Source organism: Denticeps clupeoides, chromosome 6 (genome assembly GCF_900700375.1).
Source record: "Denticeps clupeoides chromosome 6, fDenClu1.1, whole genome shotgun sequence".
Lineage (NCBI taxonomy): Eukaryota > Metazoa > Chordata > Actinopteri > Clupeiformes > Denticipitidae > Denticeps > Denticeps clupeoides.
The window spans coordinates 22924277-22950176 of record NC_041712.1 but is presented as its reverse complement, the minus strand read 5'-3'; the positions used below and the strand labels follow the sequence as shown (position 1 = coordinate 22950176).

General features: G+C 48.1%; 3 protein-coding genes and 1 pseudogene across 3 annotated transcripts; all 4 read left to right on the top strand.

Moving 5' to 3' along the window:
• The first annotated feature begins 596 nt into the window (after nucleotides 1–596).
• On the top strand, nucleotides 597–8076 carry LOC114791800 (protein FAM57B-like). Its single transcript, XM_028982248.1, has 5 exons — nucleotides 597–1201; nucleotides 4089–4175; nucleotides 5264–5483; nucleotides 6850–6945; nucleotides 7516–8076. Exons 1-5 carry the CDS (start codon nucleotides 1080–1082, stop codon nucleotides 7816–7818), a joined length of 828 nt encoding a protein of 275 aa, XP_028838081.1. The 5' UTR covers nucleotides 597–1079; the 3' UTR covers nucleotides 7819–8076.
• A 3296-nt stretch (nucleotides 8077–11372) lies between these two features.
• On the top strand, nucleotides 11373–17864 carry LOC114792218 (smoothelin-like protein 2). The gene is made up of 10 exons (XM_028983137.1): nucleotides 11373–11757; nucleotides 11792–12114; nucleotides 15578–15659; nucleotides 15785–16053; nucleotides 16118–16169; nucleotides 16291–16357; nucleotides 16426–16569; nucleotides 16658–16772; nucleotides 17336–17487; nucleotides 17570–17864. Exons 1-10 carry the CDS (start codon nucleotides 11373–11375, stop codon nucleotides 17694–17696), a joined length of 1716 nt encoding a protein of 571 aa, XP_028838970.1. The 3' UTR covers nucleotides 17697–17864.
• A 1077-nt stretch (nucleotides 17865–18941) lies between these two features.
• LOC114792216 (homeobox protein SEBOX-like) lies at nucleotides 18942–20748 on the top strand. The gene is given in 6 exon segments (XM_028983136.1): nucleotides 18942–19011; nucleotides 19858–20060; nucleotides 20148–20385; nucleotides 20388–20599; nucleotides 20643–20726; nucleotides 20728–20748. Coding segments are annotated over 6 exon segments (816 nt in total). The 5' UTR covers nucleotides 18942–18953.
• Nucleotides 20749–22861: 2113 nt separating this feature from the next.
• The window catches only part of LOC114792215 (polymerase delta-interacting protein 2-like), a 3620-nt pseudogene continuing 581 nt past the window's right edge, over nucleotides 22862–25900 (top strand).

Genomic DNA, 25900 nt, shown 5'->3' with positions numbered 1-25900 from the left:
CGCCATCCCACGCAAGGTGGACAACTCTGGGCAGTAAACTGAGACGGGCTTGGGTGTTCATTCTCCGGCATGAGGCGAACAATGAGGTGCCTGTATGGAGCCCTGGGGGTTGGGGTGGGGTGTCACACCATTGGCTCTCGACCACTCAGCGAGCCACGCCGTGCCACTGCACGTCCCGACCAATCACAGAGAGGCAGCCCCTACAGAAGAAATGGCCGAATGTTGGTCATTAATACAAACTTTTATGGCCCGTTCATAATTGAGCATCCATTTACAAATCCAGTCCTTTGAAACAAATTCTTCTCACTGCGGGTACTATAGGTCCATATAAAAAGAATATGGAGTATGATAGACGTACAGGATACAACTGCCGTGGTGTTTGTTATTGCTTTGTTACGCTCCGTATTAAAAAGTATTATTTAGAACAGAGAGAGCCGGGACCCCGACCAGCCGCCGGGTGCCGGACCGCTCTCTCCGCGCCCCGCAGCGCCGCGTAACCGGACACCGTCGCGGCCGAGGCGGCGGGCCGTGTTTTTTTTTTAATAGGCAGGCGCAGGCTCCGGCCGCCAGGTGGCGCTGCTCCCGCGCCGGCCGGCCTGAGGGACGGAGGGACTGACGGACGGACGGAGGGACGGTCGTGTCGCTTTTCACGCGATATTGGGAATGCCTGCTGGGAAGGCTTCTCCCGGGCAGAAGGAAACGCTCCGGCTCGACGGCGGACCCCGCTCGGCCGCCCCGTCCCGCCCCGCCGCTCGGCCGCGTAGCGTTTTTAGCGCGATGCGCGGCGGCTTTTTCTGCGGGCCGCGCCGCGCCGCCGCTCCGTAATCCCGTGAGGATAAAGTTGGTCGCCCCGGCGCCCGCTCCCTCGTTTTTTCTTTTTCCATTTTGGTTCCGGGGGGGGTCGAAAAGCGGCGGCTCCCACGATCTCGCCCGCAGGAGGAGGAGGAGGCGGCCCGGCGCGGCGGCGGCGTCCGAATCGCGGCGATTAAAGATTTAAAACGCGGTAAAAAAAAAAAAAAAATCAACCAAATCCGCCGCCGCCTCGAGGGCGACTTCGCAGCGGGACGCGCGGTGCGAGGATGTTGGACGCGCTGGCGTGCGGCGCCGTACTTTTCCCCGGTCTGTTCCTCTGCCTCCGCAAACTTCTGCCCTGCGCCTTCGCCCGCTGGAGCGATGCCGACGTGGTGCTGGTCAGCGAGAGGTGGGTGCCGGACGTTCTCCTTATTACCACCACCATCATCATCATCACCATCATCATTATTATTAATCATGCCTCTTTATTCGCGCGCTCTGTTTACGTAACCGCGCCGTGTATTTATAGATAATAATATATATATATATATATATAAGTAAATCGCCAAATTAACCGGCGGGGGCCCGTTGCGCTTACGTCGCGTTTACGTCGCGTTTACGTAAACGTCGCGTCACGTTCGAGGGGCGCGTGTTGTGCTACCGGTTCGCGGGGACGCCGACCTTGGGACGGTTTCGTGCCGGTTCTTTTTTTTTTTTTTTTTTTTTTAACGCAGCGAGGCTGCCGCGCATTTTTCTCGTCTTAATTTGCCGCGTGTTCGATGCTTATTGGCGTTTTGGTTTTTTTTTTTTTTTTGCCGAATAAAATGTCAGGGTGCTAGTGGCCTAGTGGGGTAGCATACTATGAACCAGAAGACCCGAGTTCGAACCCCACTTACTACCATTGTGTCCCTGAGCAGGACACTTAACCCAGGGACTGTCCCTGTAACTACTGAGTGTAAGTTGCTCTATATAAGGGCGCCTGGTAAATGCTGTAAATGTAAAATCTAAAACAGAAGCGTTGCTGTGGTCCGTATGGGGTCGTGACCTTCGGGGTCGTAGAGGGCGGATTGGGCTGCTCAGCTGTGCACCTGACCGAGCGGCTTTAATCACTTTTAATTCTTATTAATAAGCCCCGCCTGCTTGGCCAGCAGAAAACCTCGCGCTCGTAACGGAAGCGCGTTGGCCCGCGGCTCGCCGCCCGTAACCCGCGCAGGGCGCCGTCGATCCCCGCCGAAGTTCCCAGAGCAGCCGTGCTGCGGAACCTGATCTTCGGGGAGCCCTTGTGGTCTCCCGGGGTGACGTTTCCTCCGGCCAATAATCGCGGCTCTTTCCGGGCCGCTCCAGCGTTCCGGAGGTCTAGAGCCGATGAACGGGCCGCTATTAAAACGTGGCCGGTTACGAAGGGCCTTCTCGAGGCGCCGCTGACCCACTAACCTAGATGTCTCTCCTGGACGCGTCTCGTTACAGGAGCGATGCACGGCCGTCCCCCAGCGCCTGCTCTCCCTGACGACCTCGAGTTAAGACGGCGAGAGACGCCGCTCTTCAAAAAACACAAAAAGTGCAGCGATTGTCATTGTGAGACGCCGCAGCACAGCGCGCGGTGACACAACGAAACGCGTCCTCTGCCTTTAACAGTCACCCTTGGTGAGCAGCGGGCGGCCATGACGGGTGCCCTGCCCAGAGCGACTTACAGTCAGTAGTTACAGGGACAGTCTCCCCGGAGACACTCAGGGTTAAGCGTCTTGCTCAGGGACACAATGGTAGTAAGTGGGATTCGAACCCGGGTCTTCTGGTTCATAGGCGAGTGTGTTACCCGCTAGGCTACTACCACCGCGGAGGCGATAGCGATCGGCCGCCGCCAAATAGGCGGCTTGTTTTTCCGGAAAGCCTGCGAGGGATTTCTGTCGCCTCTGGGCGGGGCGTGGCAGGTTGAGCGCTTCCTCTCCGCTGTCGCCACCTTAGGGCGGGAACCGGGCAACGAGAGCCAACAGAGACGACCCCCCCCCCCTCGCTCCTCTCTTCCTCCCTCGTGTCCCTCCTCCGCCGGGCACAAAGACGCCACTGTGCCGGGGGACGACTGGAGCGCCGCTCGCTCGCAGGCCAACTCAGGCGTGAGTCGTGGGGGCGGGTCACGTGGCCGCGGTTGTCATGCCGAGGCAGCGTCACCCCGGTTACGGCTCAGGCCGGGCCCCACGGCCGCCCCGCGTCTCGAGGGGGCCCGAGCGGCGCGCCGCCGTCACGTGCCGCTCCCAAATCCGCTCTTTCCCCGATTTCCCCAATCCTAACCCCCCCCCCCCCCCACCACCACCACATCTTCTTACGCGTTCGTGAATGGCCGACGTTGTGCGAGGCCGCGGTCACGGGGCGGGGGGATCGACGCCGGACGTCAGATCTGTGACGCGCCGAGTTGATTTGAGGAGATGCCCTTTCCGAACAGCACAACGCGCGATCCACTCGACCGCGACAATCCGGATTGCGGTCGTTCCGGACGTAGAACGCCGCGCGGTATCACGCAGCCCATTTGCTGTCGGCCGAGGTTTCCTGCGTCCACCTCGGATGTAAGGGGTGACGCGGGACCAGACTTGCCTGAAGTCGCACAGCGACGGACTTTTTACCGCGCGTATCGAATGGCGTCAGAGCGGCGCCGATTGAATTGTTGTGAAACGCCGTAACGAGTATAAATGATATTGGAAGTGCGTGTTGTATTTACACCAGCAGCACTGGCGGGGTGTCGAGCGAAGTTGCTTCACTCGGCACGTTTGTTTGTGGCGGTGGTATGAATTACATTTACATTTGCAGCATTTATCAGAGCCGAATTACAGTCAGTAGTGACAGGGACAGTCCCCCCCCTCTTGCTCAGGGACACAATGGTAGTAAGGGGTGGTAGAGGCCTGGTGGGTAACACACCACAAGACCCAGGTTCAAACCCCACTTACTACCATTGTGTCCCTGAGCAAGACACTTAACCCTGAGTGTCTCCACGGGGGGGACTGTCCCTGTAACTACTGATCGTAAGTCGCTCTGGATAAGGGCGTCCGGTAAATGTAAGTGGGGTTTGAACCCGGGTCTTCTGGCTCGTAGGCGAGTGTGTTACCCGCTAGGCTACTACCACCCAGTAGTTATGATCATTCTAATGCATTTTATTAATTCTCTCCACGTGTTACAATCGCAATTCGATCATTTCCATTTTTTTTTTCTTTGCATAACCTGGACGTCCGTTCATCGTTCTTCAGATGTTATAATGTCGTCTGTGATTTTTGCATCTAATTGGCGTCCCCCTTCCACCCCTCCCTCAGGCTGGTGTCCTCCATCCACGCCGTTATGGCCACCGTGTCGGGGATTATCGTGGTGTCCTCATGCAGAAGCAACGTGATTGCTGACAGGTAGGTGGTCACCTGATCCCCAGCACACCAATCGGCGTCTCCCGGTGGACCACCAGTCCCCGTCCCCCCCCCCGTCCTCCTCTTGGCAGACGGCCCAGGGCGTGCAGGGAAGCGAGCGCGCAGGCGCTGGCCGGCCCACTTTCGTGGGGGGGGCGGGCGCACAGCGGTTCTCGGTGGGCGGGGCCGGGCTTGACCCGGCACCTGCCTGATCCGCAGAGGCTGCGCTAGGAGAGCGTAATTGAGTAATGAAGTTAATCCGCCCCAGTCGTTTTTTTCCCCCCAGCAGCCCGGCGCTAATCCCCCCCGCGGCTTAAAGCTGGCGCTGAGCGCGTGACCATGAGGAAGTGTCTCTCGGATGTGGGGGGCTCTACCACAGAAAGGAACAAAAAGTTCTATGTCAAGCGCGTTCGATTGGTCGAGCGTCTGACTCGAAAGATCAGACTGTGGGACAGGTGTTAAAGGTGAAAGGTCGCAGAAAGGTCAACTATTGGCTTACTTGCAGGGTCCAATCTTTCAAAATGGGCCGAAGCTGCATTTTAGGAAAAGTAAGATGCTCTCCTAAACACTGTGTGTGTGTGTGTGTGTGTTTTTGTGAATTAGAGTCGCTTTATTGTTGTTGTGATGAAAGCCGTGGGAAACTAGAAAAGTTTGAATGTCAAACAACTAAATTCAGTTTTCTAGTTTAACCTCACCACTTTCGTTAGTTATATTATTAAATTTACTAGTATTGCATTAGAGAAGTAGCATATCATCATTATTTATTATGGATTGACTATGAACAAATCTCTTTTAGCGTTTTTCTTTTTTCCCAACGTCTTTTCCTGGTGGCCTAGCGGTTAAGGAAGCGGCCCCGTAATCAGAAGGTTGCCGGTTCGAATCCCGATCCAACCAAGGTGCCACTGAGCAAAGCACCGTCCCCCCACACTGCTCCCCGGGCGCCTGTCATGGCCGCCCACTGCTCACCAAGGGTGATGGGTTATAAGCAGAGGACACATTTCACTGCGTGCACCGTGTGCTGTGCTGCTGTGTATCACAGTGACAATCACTGTCAAATATTGAATAACTGTACATTTATCTTTTTCCCCCAGTCACTGGCTTGCCAAATACTTTGTCATCTGGTATGGGGTACCCTATATGGCCTATGACATCTACGCCATGTACCTCAGCCACTACTACCGCTTCCGGGTCAAAGGGCACGAAGACTACAAGGGCCACTCCTGGCGGACGGTGAACTCGTTCGTGCGGCGCGAGTTCCTGCTGGTGCTCCACCACATCGCCCTGCTGACCGTGCTGCTGCCCATCACCCTGGTGAGGAGGAGGAGGAGGAGGAGAATGGACGCCGGCGGCGGCGGCGGCCTTTGTTTCGGCCGCTCGTGTTTGCTTTTCGCCGCGCGTCCACCGCCTGAATGCTGGCTCTGCGTTTTGTGCCGCTGTCAGCAGCGATGCTATCGCCCTGCGCGCGTCGATCAGTGAGCGGCAGCTGTTGCCGCGCCGATACGCCCCGCCCGCCTCTCACGCAGGCTGATAACGCCCGTGCACACACACACACACACACACACACACACACACACACACACACACACACACACCTGTAGATACATGCCTACTGAGGACATTTTGCTCTCGATTGTAAAGTGACTCCAACCTACAATTTAGTTGGTATGAAGGGCCTCTGCCGCTACCCGTTCTAAACCTCGCTCGTCCGTCTGTGTACATTCGTGTCTCTGTTGGTTTGGCGGGTGTGTGTCTGAGGCCCAGACGGAGCGGGGTTTAGTTACGCAGTCGGATGCTGGCAGGGCCAGGCTGTGTCTGTATATTAATTGGGCGTGGTTCTTGCGGTGGACACAGCCAGTGTATCTACCAGGCTTCGTCAGTCATATACCTCTCTATACCTACTTTTACAGCATTTATCAGACGCCCTGGTAAAACACTCGCCTATGAACCAGAAGACCCGGGTTCAAGACACTTAACCCTAAGTTGCTCCAGGGGGGGACTGTCCCTGTAACTACTGATTGTAAGTCGCTCTGGATAAGGGCGTCTGATAAATGCTGTAAATGTAAATGCACAAACTTGGAGGAGGGGACACTGTACATTTTCAGGGTTGTCAGAAGTTTAGTCTTAATTTTCTGGTATCAATTTTCTTCACGTTTTTTTTTATTTAGAGAACTCAAGGTCACGAGGATTTGCCTTAGTCATTGAAAAGTCATGGAACTTCTTTTGTTTAAAAAAAAAATGTTTTGCCTTTTCATGTGTTTAACCACCGATCCCATATAAGATATAAAATCCCGCTTGGTCGGGCAGCTCCATCTAGTGGTGCTTTCTTAGATGACTCATAATTATGAAAAGCCCTTGCACAGCTGTTAGTTAATCTGCTTGCTTTTTTCTGACGAAATATGCATTCCAAGCCTGGTAGCAGTCTTTTTGGTGAATTACGGAATCAGACTTTCATAAACATTCCCCATATGATATAATTTTTTTTTTCTACTCTGTACTTGAGAGACACCATCAACCAGGATCAAATTCCTTGTATGTGCCTTGTATTCCATACTTGGCCAATAAACACAGTTCTGATTCTGATCTCATATAGCACTTTTTTTTATTTTTTTTATTTCCATTTTAAAGGTCTCATGAGGTATACAACATATCTGATTTTATGCTTCTCTCTGGAACTCAGTTCTTCAGAAAGGACCAGGGAGATTTCTTCATCGGCTGCCTCTTCCTCACCGAAGTCAGCACTCCGTTTGTATCTCTGGGCAAGATTCTGATTCAGGTGAGACGCACACTTCGGCACAGGTCTCCGTTTTTTTTTTCCCCACTCACTCCTCTCGTCCTCTCTCTCGTACATTTAAATTACTTAATGGGTCCTCACTAATACACATGCTTAAGTATGAATGAGAGAGTCACACTACAGGTGACAAATTCTTTCCATGGCCTCTGTTACAGTCTGTTGCACCCAGTCTCTCTCCTACACACACACACACACACACACACACACACTCCTCACTGAGCCGTGCTTTTAGTCAGCAGGATATCGAAGGCCGTTTCTGCCAGCCTAAGTGAATTCGGTGCAAACAAGACAAGCCAAAAACTGCAACCCGGCCTTTAGGAGCACACTTTTAGACTCTTTCTGCATCTCTTTTTGTTTTTTCCAGCTGACTCGCCAATAACGCAGCGAGCTGTGAGCTCGGAGGGGCCCGTCTATAAACCTGCGCCCTCTTGTGGCCAAAATGTTCTAAACAGCCTGTTTGGTTTTTTTTGCATGTTTTTATATCTTTTTTTTTTTATTATTGTGTTTTAACAAAAGTACATATAGAAGCTGATAAATTTTTTCCTGTCTCAGCTGGGTCTGCAGAGCTCCTGGGTTCATAAGGTCAACGGTGGAATGGTGCTACTCACCTTCTTCATGTGTCGGATTGCACTCTTCCCCTACATGTACTGGGTGTATGGCGCCCACTACGGCCTGCCGGTCTACTTGGTGCCCTTCCACCTGCCCCTCTCTGCCAACCTGGGCAACCTCTGCATCCTGGCGCCGCAGGTCTACTGGTTCGTCCTGCTGTGCCGCAAAGGCTATCGCCTCTACAAGCGTTCCCGGGCAGCGCAAACACCACAACCGGTGACGGACCGCGCCGACGCAGACCAGTAGAGCCACCCCTACCCACAAAGCACTCAACCAGCGGGCATCAGACTGCTACTACAGCACCACGTTCCACTATTCCCGCCCCCCCACTGCTCCTGCTACCACCTTTCAACTCTTCTACAGCCATCTCTACCGCCTCGTTACCATGGAGACGGGACCGGAGCTGACAGTGGATTAAACCCACAGACCGCCCGCCGAGGGAAAGGTCAAGGGCCCCCCTCTCGTGACCCCTCAGTGTACACTACTGATTGGAGAATCTGTTACTAATTTGGCGGGAAACGGACTTCCTGCATCCCGCCGTTGTTCTTCCGATTCCACGCAACACCCCTGCAGACGGCGCGTGTCCGCTTATCAGATCCGTTCCACGGACGCATCAAAACCACCGACACGCGCGTAGACGCTAACGTCTGATTTACTTTCCTCTGCCCTGGCTGTTTTCCTGTTAGCACCTCTTTCTCTTCCTTGTTTACAGCTGTGTGTGTGTGTGTGTGTGTGTGTGTGTGTGTGTGTGTGTGAGATTTGCGCTGCCATGCTATTTGACCTGCTCTGCGCGTACATTATAGATGGGAGGCCGCTGCGGCCAAGTTGGGCGACGTCCCTCCGCCGCAGGGAGGACGTGCTTGTCCCTCACCAGGAGGAGTCGCGCGCCGCAGCCTCCGGTGCTCGGTATCGTTTCGTAGCCGCCGCGGGTGATTTGGGTGGGGTCGTGAACAGTGTGGAATAGCATGCAGTGGCTTCTCCGGGTCGTTTTTTTTGACCCCCCCTCCTCCCGATCTCGTTCCACAAAAACGAAATCTTTTACAGGCCAGTCGTTCTAACACTGTGCTCGCTGCCGCTCTCTCTGCGTTGGAGTTTAGCACGGAACTCGATAATAATAATAATAATAATAATGATGATAATAATAATCATAATAACGTTCACCTCAGAACCTCCCATAGAGGGGCAAAAGGAATCTATATTTCTATTTCTACTGACGAATAATCGATACAAATGTAGTTTTTATTTTTTTATTCTGCAAGTTGCATTTACTGGTTGATGTGAAATAAAAAAAAAAAAAAAAAAGAGATAAGCGAGCAGAATGCTGAAGGCGATGTGAAGTACTGTACCCGGACTCCCCGTCTTTATATTTGGGGGGGGGGTTGTTGGCACCGGTAAGGGGCCGACTTTCTCTTTATGCCGAGCGTGTTGCGTTTCGAGTGAATGCCGGATGGCCCTGTCCCCCCGGGCTCGGCCGGTTTGTCTCATTAGACGAGGGCAGCGCTCTGTTGTGCCGTTGCCCCTGGATACGCTCCATAGCGGTGCATTCTGGTACGGCTGAGTTGGGCTGAATGGGCTGTTTCTGTCTGCCCCCCCCCACCTTTTGTCTGGCCCTGTCACTCCCGGTTTCCTCCCGTCTTTGTTTGAGGGGTTCCGACTGTCAATGTGGCGGATTTGCCAGGAAAACTTCGGCTTGCAGCGAGAGTTTTCCGTTTGTTTCCGGGACCCTAAAGGGGGATTTTTTTGGAATCGGACTGCAGCTGAAGGTGTCGCTTGTTTGCACCCCAAATAATCAAGTCTCAAATCTCAGATGTGTTCGACTGAATTAAGGTACATATCACACACCAATCCAGGTAAACTCTGTGTATCATGACCCTTGAACCGGGGCCGTATCATGCATGTACCCTAAACATTTTATAGCATTTATTTTTAGATTTTTATAACACCAGCAGATAATGTTTTATTAATAGTCTCAGCACAATAGAGACTTTTTGGTGTTTTTTTTTTTTTTTTTTAGGGAGGGGGGTGTCTCAGGGTTTGGATGAGATTTTCACAGTAAGATTTATTTTTTTAACTTCTGGAATCCCTTGAGAGGTTTTTTTTTTTCTCCTGACATGGCTGGTGATACTGCAGTCTTAAGCATCGGTAGACCAAAGATCATCAAGGCACTTTAACCTACATATCAGCAGCCAATCACTCCAATCTCCCCTCTGCCGGTTTTTTTTTTTTTTAGTTCTTTCCATCCTTAATAAACTTTGGTTAGGAGTGTATAAGCACTGGCTTCATGATTAACTACCTGTGTGAATAGGTTGCTAGGGCTAACCTAAAAACGGAGGTCCAGACTGAAGTGCGTCATGCGTTACAAAACGTCATCTTACATTACAACGTTTTCACAATTTATATTTAGATAAATTTCAAATTTGTGAAGTTAAAAACGAAACACAGCCCAGTGCCTTGTGTGAACAGGATGAGTGCTTCCCCAATAACCTCACTTTTACGAACAGGTTTATAATCATCCTTCTGTGAAAAGGCCGACTTCTCTGTGGGACCCGAGTCCCTGAAATGTTGTATTAGCAATAACTCTCGCTCGGCTGGAGCCATCTTACTGTTGCAGAGTACGTTACCCCAGCCTCGAGCGTTTAAAGTCTTTTCATTTCCTTGCTCTTATCTGACAGAGGCATGGTTGCCGCTTCCGGTTCTTTTGCTTTCTAAGATTGTTCTGATTTTACATCGTCTTTGATGTTGTAAATTCACCCCCCGCCCCCTTCTGTTTGTAGTGAGATTTATGAACTTTCTTTTCTAAAAGGCTGAAACTAACGAGATTAATTTATTCTGTTGCAACTTGTGAATCCAGATCTGAAACGAATAAATCCGATTTGACGACTCCTGTTTGTCATTTATTGGTTAATTTAGATGTTTAATAGGACTATTATTACACTAGAAACTGAGTGGCTAAATGTGGGTGTGAAGAGTAAAATCTGGAATAACCGCATGTTGTTGTGCCTTAATTGACCCACAGAGGGCAGGCTTTCTACCCTGCCAGGAGGGGGCCGATCATGTTATGGGAGAGCAAGGATCATAATAAAAGGTATTCGGTCCTCAGTGGCTCAAAGCAATTGGGGCTGGAACAGGGAATGCTGGAGCTGAGCTGTACCAGAACATAGAAACTATAAGATCTAGGTAGAAAGAAATGCACACCAGCTGGTGATTATGCTTGATCAAAATTTAATATTAATTATTTGGGTGGTAAGCAAGCATGGATCGGCAAAAAAAAAAAAAAAAAGCATTCAGACCTCACATAGTACGACTGAGGCGCCGTTACAATATAAACCGAACCAAACGCTGTGCAGAACACACGCGTAGTTCAGGACAAAGGAAAATTCTGATTGTTCCGTAGAGCAACGTGATGGTTGCGGCAGAACGTTGAGCCCATGGAACACGTGGCACCACATCAGCAACGTAACCGGGTCTTTCCAGAGATGGAGCCTAGATAAGTCTCAGGCTCTCGTTTGCGGTATATTAATCCGCCTTTCAGTACGCTGCTTGTTAGAAACTATTTTGGTCCGCTAAGTGCCCTTAAGTTCTTCTGGGTTTAATTGGCCATGAACTCCATGTCTCTACCCTAGAGCCCCCATGGTGAGCGTGTAAGACTAGCGCTGGGTCCAAAAATAACCCCTCCCCAGCACCCCAGAACAGAGTGACCTCCTCTACTTTCCCTTCCTCCCTCCCCTACGCCCCGCTTGTCTCATTCACCCCCCTGAAGCCTCCTCAGGAAACAGCGGGACGGAGTGCTGGAGAGGAGCATGTTCGACCTTCATTCACGCAGCAGACGCGCTCCCAACACCTGGACCCCTCCACCTCTCCGGCCCGCCTTCATGGAGAACGGTCCACCGGCTGAAGATATGGGTGGCTCGGGGGAGGCCGCCCAGGTCACGCTGGAGCGCCTGGAACGCACCATGATGGCCGTGGTCCGCGAGATCCATGTGGACGTCGGCACCTTCAAGCGCTCCGTGGAGCGGCGCGTGGACGAGGCCTGCAGCCTCGCCCAGCCGCTGAGCACCACCGTGGCCCAGCTGCAGCAGGAGAACCAGCAGCTCAGGGCCCAGCTGGAGGCTCTCGCTGGACAGGTGGAGGCCATCTCCGCGTTGCAGATCAAGCAGAGGTCCCTGGAGAAGGACGAGCTCCAGAGCATCTCCATCTTAGCCAGCTCGCTGAACCCAAGACATTGAGAATGGCAACCAGAGTCCTGCTGCACAAGAACACTGCCCAGAACCTTCGGGCGGGGTTCCTCAACCCTCTCCTGGTTGCATTCCTGATGCTGACCTGGGTTCTGTCACTGATTCCAACTATGGATCTGCAGCTGATGTTCAGGAGGTTGCATCAGCCTTCACCAGCAATGGTTCCTTTAGTTTTGTTCCTGAACCCAGCACTGGTTCTCCTGAATCAGCCCCTGGTTCCATCTGTGATTCTGTCCTGACCTCCTCATTCACGTCAACGCAGGATTACGCTCTCAAAACGGTGATCATGGACGCTCCCAAGTCCAGAGTGAGTAAACGTTGAGGTACCACGCGGAACCGTGCATGCCAACGCGTCTCCTAGAAGTACCATGCAAGCCATGCGCGTGGACCTTCCTTCCACACATGACACGAAAAGCTCTTCGTCTATGAACGAGGGATGCGGCACGATCGAGCAGCAATATCTGCATGGCTGCACGTGTGTGCTGGAATTGCACGCCAGTTTCCCCTCGCACAGGAAGTGCTCCTGATTATTCACGGCCCATCGCGGTAATATGACCTTGGGGCCGCGAGTCACGTTTCGCGTGTGATTTATAACGCTTTATAGCTCGGAGGCTGCGGGGAAAATTCCGCTACGCAGTCTGAAGCGCATTAATCCGCAACGTCACGGGGAGGGCGGATTTGGCTAGGCCTGTACATTAACCCCCCAAAGGAAAACGTGGACGCCGGCGCCTGACATACGTCCTGCCGCCACAGGCTCCCATTCACGTGCCAAATAATGCACATACGCGCACATTTCCGCAGCAGCATTACGGCATATATGGCCTGTTTTTAAACTTTACACTTGCGCGCGGGTTCTCTCCTATTCGCCGCCTAGTTGTTCTATGATATTATTTCCAGCTCTGTGCACCTCAACTTGCCGGAGATTTTCGCACAGGAATGTGGTCTTTCGACCCCTCCCGCATGTAACGTCGGGGCACTGACTCCATGTAACCCGGCGATCCCGTTCACCGTTCTGCCCCTCGCCGATCTCTCTTTCCAGTCTTTCCAGCCCCCAAAAGGGCACATGTATTTTTAGGAGGCCTGATTGATTGCCTGTTCCCCAACTTTTAGTCGGGGCTGTTGGGGATGGTTTACTCCGACTATCTTAACATGTCAGAAGGTGGCTTTAAAGGCCCGCTAGCATCATGTTTACGCTGGGCGGGACGCTCCTGGTTTCTGGTCAGAAAAATGCTTCATTTCAACAACCCTCGACAACATAAGAGAAACCCAAAAGAACGTTCTCAATATAGTGATATTTGGACGTAATTTTATTAAATGGCGAGTGAAACATCATTAAACAAATGTTTAAGTAAAGTGGCTTCCACACCCAGCAATAGTGCATTTTGCTGTGTTTAGTCCAATTATTGAATTATTATTATAGAGTTATTTTGTCATTCAACATACCACACAGTTACAATGTTTCACACTGTGACCTCATGACAGCAACTAACAAGGAAACAATGCAGTCGAATTATGAAATGGGAGAGAATATTCTATCTATGTATTTGTATGTATTGTTTATCATATTGTATACAAGTAAAAGGACTAAAGAACCTTAGGACTGAGATCATTGAGAGTTCCACTGGGTCACCATGGAGCAATAATTAGCCTTTTATCGTTGATATAGTTGCACAAATGTTTAAAATATACCATGGTTGCAAATTGGTTTCATTTAAAAGTTTGAATCTAAACGATCGATTGATTCTGGACATAATGTACATTGAATATCTACACGTCTATCGTCAAGACATAAAGTGGTATTAAATTTGGGGAAGGAAAATATTTCACATTTAATTTAATTGATTTAATCATTAAGCAACCAACAGTATTTGGGAGCCAAAGACCACGTGCACTTTGCAGCCTTGTAGACCATTTTGGTCGTGTGTTAATGTTTCACTGGCCTCTCCTTTTAGCATCCCGCTGGGAATGTAGCACTAAATGCTAATGGAAAAACATTAACTCATGGCTTGGACTAAATGTGGAACTAGATTTAATCGGATGTTAATGCAGGGGTAAACACAAATTCAAAATAGATCGACTCCAGAAATAAATAAGTGCCTGTAACCCAGTATCCCGGGGGTAGTGAGTGAGTTGAGCGACAGGAAATATTCCTTTTAATGGGCTGTAATTCCCCATTTCTCCAGCAGGGGCTCTCGCATGTAGCTTCCATTACATTTGGCCTTTCGTAAAATCCTGCTTCGCCAGACTTGGTTATTTCTGAATCACACAAACAAGTGGCCACACAGCTAGAGTCGCTTTCTCTACCAGGAACTGGGTAGAGTGCATAAGACAACAAAACTGGGGTTTACGTCTCCCTTCACAAACATCCACACTCAAGGCAGGACTATACTCGCTGTAAACTACATACGGATGTATGTACGTACAGCAACGTTATGTATCCTGCATTCTTTGCATCGGTTTTTGTGCACATACTTGAAATTGAACTAGATGCAATACCTGCATATGTTTATAGGGGCAGTATTGCGAGATCTGCACTCAACAGATGATGATTTTAAGATACAGGTATTAATTCATTTATTTGGCCTGCGCCCCCAACACTGACCCCTGATGGTAAGGAGTACACACTACAGGTCAAGGCACTCTGTACGGATCACAATATCAGCACAAACATTCACTGTGTACGGACATATGCATACGCAGCTCACAGCAAGTATATTTCTGGATTTAGTTAAAGCAGATTTTTATGTCTTATCTTTAGACTTTTTTTTTTTTTTTTTTTACCCTAACCCTTTTTGCTATATTTTTGGAATGAAAAGGAATGAACATTTGTATATGTTTTTTTATATTTGTTTCAAAATAATGTAGTTTTTTTCATTCACCTACACATTTTTACAATAAAAAAAAACTTGTTTGAACTCTCAGCTTTCTACACGCAGGAAAGGTTTTATGTGCATCAGAAATGGCCTTGTTTAGTGTTGAGTGAGTGAACAAATAAAACAAGTTATAATGGCAATAGATTTGGAGTGTGATTCCTTGTGTGGGAGTGGGGCAACTTGTTGGTCTCGGGACAAGGATTTTTCAGATGAGGTTTGAGTGGCACAGTAAAAACTGCAGGGAAAGTCCAAGTCGTGGAGTGATCTGGTTTCCTATCACAGTCCTAAACCTCCAGGTGATCCCTGCCATTCTTGCTATGATTGTTGGGATGGGTTCCAGATTATACCAGTGGAAAAAGCAGATTAAGCTATCAGCTAAGTGAGAATTCCTGCTTTGAAGAATTTCTTTTTAGAATCCTGCTCTTTACCATCCTTCCCAGTGGTCTTCAGTTGGGTTCTTTGAGCAACTGTGGTGCATCTAAGGTCCCTGGGTCACACATATCTGCTCACGTCCGGTCTGAAATGTAATCATCAGTGACAAAATCTTCCCATGACTAATGACGTCTCAGTAGCTGAGCAGCATCTAAAATTAGCATCTGATGACGCATTTCGAAACACTACCGCCACTGATAGTAGGTCTTATTGCTATTGTTTACTGCTGATCGGATACCTGGATTCTCTACGGAGGGAATCATTAACCCTTAATATACAATAAAATGTTACATTTAAATTGCTTAAATTTTTTACTTATTTGAATGTTAAATTATTTTGAAATGTACTTTGTCTGTAGCAAATGGTAGTAAAGTGTTAAAATATCAAAGTATCTTTGATGTTATTTACTTAGGACTAAAACCGCTGTTGCTGAGTGCTGATTTTAGTGTCTGTGCCATGAATTAGGATGTTGTTAAGAGGAGAGAAGTGGTGAAGGTGGAATCTGTTACTTCAGTGGAGCATCACAATGGACATGAAACTGGAACAGGTACAAAATATGTATTCAAATATATTTATATATATATATACACACACACATAATGACAGCAGGGACTTGCTTTGCATTTTGTAATGTGATATTAAACATTGACATCGTTGTTTGTCTTCATTCAGACGATTTACCAGAGCCGCAGTATGTGAGGTCAAAGGTCAATGGGCAGCACACAGCTCCAGTAGGCCCACCTCAGCTCCAGGCTCCAGTAACAGCCATGACCAGGCCTGTAGGACTGTCTGTTCCCAGGAGCCCCAAGTTAGTGACGCGGCCCTCTCTTGACACCCCTCAGTCTCCCACTTTTCAACTGAGAAAGGCATTTAGCTCGCCCACCTCTGATGATGTCACTCCTAGACCGGCACTGGAACAGGCAATTAAACCCATGAGTGAAGCATTATGGGAGATACATTAACTCTGTTTCCTTTCAGTGCTTCTGAACATTTTTCAATGTTTAGTGCCTGCAGCAAAAGTCATGGAACCCCGGTCCTATGAGGAGCCCAAGCATAGGTAAAATCAGCGGTGGATGCTGGTTAATGTATCAGAAGGTCACTGGTGACCTCAACAGGCATTTCCAAATATGTTTGATGTTTATATAAAGATATTTGTGCTTTTTATTGCTTTGGTGCAGACCTGTCATCCCCTACATTTTCACGCCATCCAGTTCCCTTTTCGAGCTGCAGTCCGTCCACTGAGAGGTTTGTTCAGTAACGGATGTTCACAGGTACTTTGGTCAGATGCTCAGTGGGATTTGACTCTGTTTTAGGAAGCCAGGTGGGGCTGGAGTCACACCCATGAGCACAACAAAGCGATCCGAGCTGGTCCGGGCCCAGACTCTCCCGCCGCAGCGCACCTCTGGCGTCCAAGCCAAGCAGGCCCTGTTCCAGAAGTCCGAGCCAAACTTCTCCAAGTGAGCATTGCCCTCTAGTGGGCAAATCACGTTTTTTTTTTATTTGTTTGCGGCATGAACACAATTCAGGATGGGTTTATAACTGCAGATCAAAACCTTCAAAACCCAAGCTGAATCGGTCTCAGAGCTTTGGAATGTCCAGCGCAAGCAGCATCAAACAGACTCTGCTGGAATGGTGCCGATCTAAAACTATTGGGTACCAGGCAAGTAAACAGATTAGCCAGAGCATAATTACAAAACACCGTAGTATTATTATTACAGGTACTGTTTTTGTCATAATTATCATCTTACCAACTATTGGTAACTTAACCAACTATTATTTATATTATTGTTATGTTGTGTCATAGTTATAAATAGTTTTGTATTATAATATTTAGATTGTATGGAATTTTTACATGTCAACAGGGAATAATTAACATTCAAACAATGACTTCAATGCATAAGGAATTGTTTTAGGTATTATAAGAGTCCACACTAGCTGATATAGTAACTCTATAATATTTTAGTTATAATATTTAGGTGATTATTGATATATTGTCAATGTTTAGATAAATAGAATGTGTGTCAGTACACAGTGTAAGATATGAAATCCTTGTTGTCTCCGAAAGCTATAAATCAATTTGGCAAATCTGAATGCTCTGAAAAGTGGTCATTTAGTTGGCATTAATTAAATAACTGATAAATTATGCACAAATAGATTGAATAAAATGACATAAACTAACAAAGATATCCTTGTGACTGTATCATCATCGCCTCTTTTAATTAGAACATAGACATCCAGAACTTCTCGTCGAGCTGGAGCGACGGCATGGCCTTCTGTGCCTTGGTCCACTCCTTCTTCCCCAATGAGTTTGACTTCAACGCTCTGAGCCCGGCTAACCGCAGACACAACTTCGAAGTGGCTTTTACTGCAGCCGAGTAAGTGTGTGTGTGTGTGTGTGTGTGTGGGATCCGGCCTCCATGTTCACACGCTCTTCTCTGTCTGCCAACGTCCTGACAGGAACGCGGCCGACTGCCTCCGCCTCATCGAGGTCGATGACATGCTCGCCATGGGGTACAAGCCCGACCCCATGTGTGTGTTCACCTATGTGCAGTCCCTCTACAATCACCTGAAGATTTTCGAGTGAAGAAGTCGAAGTGGTTCGACGGGAGAAACGGACACCAGAACTTGTAAATAGCAGTAAAGACTGCTGCGATTGGTTGGTTTGGTTGTTTTCTTGTTTTATGAGCACGATTCTCATCATGTTTCAGCCAAAGCCAAGTCACATGAACTGTGCTGATGTAAGTGGGGAAAATGATGAAAAGTGTTAGAGCTCAGTTGGGCGAAAAAGGGCTTGCGACCTGAATGCAAATGTGGCTCACGTTAATTAAAATAAACTATTGTCCTGTTTAACATAGAAGAATTTATCCAGCGTACAAAGGCGTGTGCACTGAGTCTACATCTTCGTTAGCAAAGCAGCTACCACCGAATGTTAAAATGCAGGGCTGTGTGTAAAGTGTTTGTTGGCAATGTTGTATACTGATTCGGGGAAATCTACTACCTACTGAGATACGCCACATCGATAATAAATAAGTTGTAACTATTTTGTAATAGTTGTAACTTTTTTTTTTTTTAATCTTATCTGTCCAAAGGATTTTATTAAAGGGGGGGGGGGGTTGTCTTTTTCTTTGCCTATTATAAGATTATTGTAAGATGATATAAAATCATCTCCTGTAAACACAGCGGCTTCGCGTTTGATGTCAACGACGGACGTCCTGTCGCCCCCTGTCCTCTAATGTCCCCGTTGGTCTGTGTATTGGACGAGGCTCAGCCTAATTATGTAAATTGGTCTCACGCATTTCAATACCTGCACCTCCAGAGGCTCGTAAAAGAGACACTTTCTGGTGGATGAGTTTAATATGTAGACCTCCAGTGGGTCAGTGTTCCATACTGGGGACGTTTTTTTTCTACAACATCGTGCAGTCCTGCCGAAATTGGACGGCGGGAAGTTCGCGAACTCGCAGATTAGAGGGGACTAATCTGGGGGTCGGAAATGCATCGACTCGCGCTGTTTACCTCGCTGTATCCCCCCATCCCTTCAGATCATAATTTGCTCCTGGATATTAAAAAGGCCCGAATGAAAGACGGATTTCGCGGGATCTCCAGGGATCTCCGCTGGCCCCGGGAATAAAGTGCCGGGCCGTTTTAATTCTGACGTATGAGGGTGCGTGGTGGCTGCGTGGCCTGAGGTGCAGTTCCTGTCTGGGCCTGGACCATCTTCTCCGAAGGGGTGCGAAGGACAATTGAGCCGGCGGGGGGAGGGGGGGGGCGGGGATCAAAGGTCCGAGGGGTGTTGATGAGGTGGCCCATATAAATCCGAGGGAGCTCTGGGCGAGGACCGGGGATGATGGAGCTGTTCGTGGACCAAGAGCTTCGCCAGGCCGGGGCAAGGGAGCTCGCAGGTAGGTCTTCCTACCTTTTCTTCCATTATCACATTTCATGGGGTCTGAAAGCTGTATAGACACGAGTCTTTTAACTAATTTTACATTTACAGCATTTATCAGAGGCCCTATTCCAGAGCGAATTACAATCAGTAGTTACAGGGACAAAAAGTTCAAAAGTATTTGAGAAAAGTATTTCAGACGATTCTAACACTTACACACACACATGCAGACACACTACACAAAATTTTAAAAAAATTCTTCGTCTAGCAGTTAAATTTTTTTTCAGAGCATGTTCTTTTTTCTGACAAGTTCGGCCTTATCAGGGCTCTTGGTTTTGTAAACTCAAAATCTATAGAAACCGTACGAGAATTGCTGATGTCTTCCTCTTGTAAATCGCTTTGGATAAAAGTAAAGTCTGCTAAGTAAAGTAAAGTAAGGGACAGTCCCCCCCCTTGAGACACTCAGGGTTAAGTGTCTTGCTCTGGGACACAATGGTAGTAAGCAGGGTTGAAACCTGGGTCTTCTGGTTCATAGGCGAGTGTGTACTAACGTATCTGATGGAGATACTGCTCTTCATGGCCAGTGAATTTCTGCGGACTGGGATCCAGACCTCAGGAGTCATCAAAAATATTGTAAATCTGTGGGAGGACGTCTGCTTTGGCGCTCCCCACGTCCACAGGATACCCGAGGTATCGGGAGATCAATTTCCATTGCCGGACAGAGTTTTTCCCAGTTTAGTGCCAAAAGCTCCAGAAGCTGAAGAGTAGAAATCGTTTGTTTCAGCATCCTGTTTAACGCTGGTTCCATTTGACTCGCTACTTTTTTGATTTATGAGGAGGTGCGCTGTGTTTTCTACTTCTGCAGATTCCATTAGAAGCCATGCAACAACGTCACCTGAGTCTGACCGGACGGGACATTTGGAGGGACAGAGGAAACGCAAAAGGACCATTTTCAGCCGCGCCCAGCTGTCCGAGCTCGAGCGAGCTTTTGTGGTGACGCCGTACCCCGACATAACCCTGCGTGAGAGACTGGCAGCGATCACGCTCCTGCCCGAAAGCAAGATTCAGGTGAGACTCGAGTGTGGCGCTCAAAGCCTCTTCCAGATCGATCTTCTCCTGTCAACTTCCTTCCGTTCTGTTTTATCCCTTCTTCAGGTGTGGTTCCAGAACAGACGCGCCCGCAGCATTAAGAGCGGCCGGCTGAGCAGGCCAGTGATGAAACGGAGTTCCGGTCCCGCCTGTCTTCTTTCTGCTGTGCCTACCTCATGTAACCCCAGCCAGGTGGCCCGCGTGGCTCCAGAGGCGTGGAGCTGTGCTTCAAACAAACATCAGCAGCAGCAGCCCAACCCAAGCTGGTCGCATCAGGTGTTCGGCCCCTGGAGCCTGGACCTTCCCAGCCGTCGCCCCCGCCTCCACCGATCTCCCCCGACCTCCCCGGAGCGCTGCCGTGGGCAACGCGACCCCCCCCAGACAGCCCGGGCCCTTTCTCCTGCCCCCCCGCCGCCGCCGGACGCCACTTCCACCAGGCTCAGCAGCCGTGGAGTGACTTCGGCCCGGCGTGCGCCGCCGGATACGGGCCGAAGCCCCACGCCGCCGCCCAGGGCAGGGTACGCTTCCGTCTCGGTGGACCAGGTGGTCCCCACGCAGCAGCAGGTCTACTGGGAGGGAGCAGTGGCCCGTCCACAGACCTCCCTGGGGGACATTTCCGAGCTGATTCACAGCGCCGCTGTGGTTTACTAACCTGGGGGAATTCTGACGTTTCACGCATCCTGAAGAACCACCGAAGCCTCTGCAGCATCTCGCTTTCATGCGTTTTATTACGATGTTTCTTGCTAAAACTTTTTTGTAAAACATGCCCCGTCATATTACTGTCAATCTAACTAAATTGTACATATTACATTTCTGAACCAACATGTATTTTCTGTAATTATTTATTCCCTCTGTGCTGAGAAACCCGCATGTTAAATGTTTTCCCTTAACAATTTCTGTCAAAATACACATTTTCATCTTTCCACAGTCTGCATTTATTCTTTTTTCACACAGACATGTTATCCATCTCACATTGTGTTCATTTATTCACATACAAACTGATTGAAAACATGGTGAAATGTTTGTCTCACACAGATACATGATTATTAAATATAGCAGAGACTTTATCTATCTAAGAAGTATAATAATAATTATTAAGCGGGCTCCATGAAAGATATAGTTGCAATGAAATTGTTTTCCGTCAATCAAAATATTTTCCTCCACTTATGTGGATGGATATGTCAACTACCCAATAAGTAAAAAGATAAAAAAAAAATAAATTTGAAAGGCAAAGCTCAAGTTCTATCAGCTTAAGGGGGCTTAAACGGCATCTGGGTTTATTGTGTATCATAGTGGTGTATTGCTGTATTATTACTGTGAAGATATGACTACTACTGACCTTGCAGTTCGCCTGACCTGCTGGACACTGATCTCTACATATCATAATCATCCCTAAAGCCAAATAATCTTCAAATAAATCAGAATCATATTCTATAATCTGGGTGTTAGATCTGAAGTTTGCTGTGTGTGTTCCAGATGCATCTGCAGCTGTTCATCTGGGCTATGAATAAATGAATGTGTGCTTGTTTATGAAAGTCATAAATTAAAATGTGTATACATGCATGCCGGACAGAGATATTGATACTAGCCGAGCAACAACTGATGAATTGCAAGCAAGATTGCAATTCATCGACACTAAGCTTGTTTATGTGAACGCATGCTTAGAATCTGATTATTCTTTTTTAACTACAAGTCAAACATTAATAACAGCAGTATCAGCATTACAATACAATACTTTTTTTTTTGTAATAGAATATAAAAATATATAGCTATATAGATAAAATATTTAGAACATGTCCCCTGTCCCACCTTAATAACCTAAATGTACCTTTGGGGAAATTAATTCAGCTACGGTCCCTTTTAAACACGGAAATTTGAGAAAACTCATCATGATAATGGTTAAGATTAATAATAATTTTTTATTAAAGTGAAGTGATTGTGATAGGTGGTGCACTGTGACACCACCATTGGTGGGCACCCATGACAGGCGCCTGGGGAGCAGTGTGTGGGGACGGTGTTTTGCTCAGTGGCACCTAGTGGCACCTTGGCTGATTGGGATTCAAACCGACAACCTTCCGATTATCGGGGCCGTTTTCACCACTAGGCCCACCACTGCCCCAAATTCCTGCCCCAATTTAACAATAAAATGACCAGTGTGGGTGGAAATTACTATTTTAAAAATGACTATTTTAAAATTTACATTTTGTGGCGTCTGCCAGCTAAAATGAGCTTACAGTTTGCACATTCCATAAAATATATAGTCTAAATTATCTAGTTCTTCTTATAGAATAAGAAACACGCAGTATGGAAATCATTTTTTCTTGGTTACTAATGATAGAAACTGAATGAAAAATTCACAGAGAAATGAATAAATATGTCTAAACATAATATTACCCGGTATTACTTCAACACGTTGGTCCAATATAGTGAAAAACAACTCACATCTTATTAAACAAAAAAAAACACAAACTTTTCTTCTTGGTGTTAATTAACAACAACAACAACATTTATTTCTTATATAGCCCATAATTACATTCATAATGCATCAAAGGGCTTTGACAGACCCCCCCCCCCCCCCCCCCCACACACACACACACACACACACACACTTGACCCTCTTGCCCACATGGAAAAGAATCCACAAAAGTGTATTCTTCCCCTAACAGAGACATTACCCTCACATTTTAGTCTTTAAATAAAAAGAAAGTTTAAGAAGCGATTTTCGCGATTTTACGCACCTGAGCGAGTCCAACGTGAACGCGCAACTGCCCCCATCTAAACAAACATGGCGGCGGCCTGCGTGCTGCGACAGGGGCTGCTGGCCACGCTGAACAAGTGCAGTAAAAAGCAGACCTTTCGCGCCTTGTGCTTCGACCTCAGCAGTAGATACGACCCGACCCGGCGCCGACCACAGTGTTCGACGTGCGGCGTCGTTAACGCGCAGCAGAAACGGTCGGTGTCGTCACGGTAAGACCCTGGTTAGCTGGCGGAGCTAAAGCTAATTCACCCTCCGTTAGCAACGATGCTAAGCTAATTCAGCAAGACCCGCGGTCGTGTCAAAAATAAGCGTGCTTTGAGCCGATGACAGTTGAAGTAATGGGCCTCCCTTTACGGGAGATAGGGGTGAAAATCTAAAATTGCTGAGGGTGGGAAGGTCTGTGAGCGGTACGGTAATAAAGTTTTTATTTTATTTATTTATTTTTTTTTTATCTTGGCCAGCAGATATTACAGACACGCTCCGCCAAACTCCGATATCTAAAAATGTACACACCTGCAAGTCGACGTATAAACGTCGCGCTTTCTTCATAGCGCATGCGGCACCGAGCGGTGCGCCAAGGTCAAGTTGAGATCAAGACCGGTGTTGAGTTTACGAGCCCCGCTGAGCGCCAGAATACCGACTCGGATCTGGGGGTCTCCGGATCGCGCCTCTGGCCAGCTGTAGATGAATCCAGCGAGGTCGTGTTTATATGTGTCACCATTAAAACATCCACACACAAGTTATTCTCATAGCTTGTCGTGATCCAGCTTTTCAACAAAGGAACGTTGACCCGTTTTATTAGGACCGACGAAATGACATATCGCAATAACAATACCCATTCATCAGTAAATTGTTTTAAATGCATTCCGATGCTCAAAAGTAGAATGCGCCGATTTGGGGTTCTTTCAACACGCCACAATGATGAACCATAGAGCATAATATGATAGACATTGAAATTGATTTTATTTGCATATTTAAAGTCATACTGGCCGGCCCCAGCTGGTGTGCTGTTACAATTATTATTTAGCTTTTCTAACACCATTGATGTTTTTTGTGTGTGTGTCTGCGTCCCATATCTGAATCTCCTGTTGTTGGCCGGTAACAGACCTGAAGGAAAGGTACTGGAAACTGTTGGGGTTTTTGAGGCGCCAAAGCAGCATGGCAAATACGAGACTGGACAGGTAATTACGGGGAGATGAAGCGTTGTCTGCAGCAGTCTTACTTAAAGCGTGTGCATTGCGGCTATTCTTATTAACGTGTGTGTCTGTCTGGTGTGCTTCAGTTGTTCTTGCACAGCGTGTTGGGTACAGAGGGATAGTGCTCTTCCCGTGGCACGCTCGACTCTACGACAGGGACGTCGCGCCACAGACGACGGAGAGGTGGGTCTGACACCTCTCTCCACACTGTTTTAGATTGCTATGCAACATGTTTCCGGTCTGGTACACTTTCAATAGCGCGTTAACCCAACCAAACTATTAGAAAAAAGCCTCAACTACAATGACCTGATGCACACCTGACCATGGAATCATGACGACAAAAAACCTCATTATGCACCCTACCTAACAGAATGGACCGCACCCCTCTACATGCTTTGGGGGCCCATACAGTGATTTTTGCAAATGAGTTATTTCTGCCGCACCCTGTATTATTTATTTATTTATTTTTAGTCCCGAAAGAAATTGCTTTTCTGCTTTAACGCATCATCCTTGGTGAGCAGTTGGCAGCCATGACAGTGGTTAAGGAAGCGGCCCCGTAATCAGAAGGTTGCCGGTTCGAATCCCGATCCACCAAGGTGCCACTGAGCAAGGCACCGTCCCCACACACTGCTCCCTGGGCGCCTGTCATGGCTGCCCACTGCTCTCTCAGGGTGATGGTAAATGCAGAGGACAAATTTCACTGTGTGCATCGTGTGCTGTGCTGCCGTGTATCACATGTGACAATCATTTCACTTTACTTTGGGTACCACTGAGGTGCCATTGAGCAAAGCATGGGTTAAATGCAGAAGACGCATTTGTGGCATCACAATGACAATTACTAAAAATTGTAATTTTAATTACTAAAAAAAAAAAAAAAAAATGACAGGCGCCCAGGGAGCAGTGTGTGGTGGACCGGGATTCAAACCGGCAACCTTCTGTTCACAGAGCCATCTCCTTGTTGCTGCTGCAACCTCTATTTTATGTAAACACTTGCCGAGGAAAAGAGATTTTAATATATTCCTGCATTTTGTTTTCTTCCTCCCAGTAAGCAAGAGCCTCCTGGGGCCCATGGGTCAAAGGAGGTGAAGGGAAAAAACGCACCACATACTACCAAGTATTGATAGACACCAGGGATTGTCCCCACATTGTAAGTTGTCTTGCAGGCAGACACTTGCTCTGGTGTGTTCTGCAGAGCGCCTTTGTGTAACTGGCACCTGCTTTTCAGTCTCAGAGGTCTCAGACGGAGGCAGTCACGTTTCTCGCCAACCACGATGACAGCAGGGCACTTTACGCTATTCCAGGTGAGTTGGGTCGAGGAATGGACGCTGCTGTCGTGCCCCTTCTGTTGTTAAATCCCTTGTGTTTATTTTGAAGGTCTGGACTATGTGAGTCACGAAGATATTCTGCCTTATAACACTACTGACCAGGTCCCCATTCATCATGAGCTGTTTGAGCGCTTCCTCATGTACAAAGCGTCTAAAGGTAGGCAGAGTGGGAACGTCCACGCAGCTTAAAGTCAGTAAAGTTTTTTTTTTTTCCTTCTTTCGAAAATGTTATGTAATGGGTGTCTCTGGGTGGGTCCACCTGTGCAGTGCCCCCCTTTGTTCCCAGAGACACGCTACGAGCATGGCAGGAAAAGAACCACCCATGGCTGGAGCTTTCCGACGTCCACCGCGAGACGACCGAAACATCCGTGTCACCGTCATTCCCTTCTATATGGGCATGAGGGTATGTGGTGGCTTTTTCAGTTCTTTACTTATCACACTCATTAATTACACGTTAGAGGAAAAACCCAAGCAGAGGAACGCATTTCCTCCACCGACCGTCATGGCATCCAAACATGCCATGTTGGAGTTGCTTGGTGA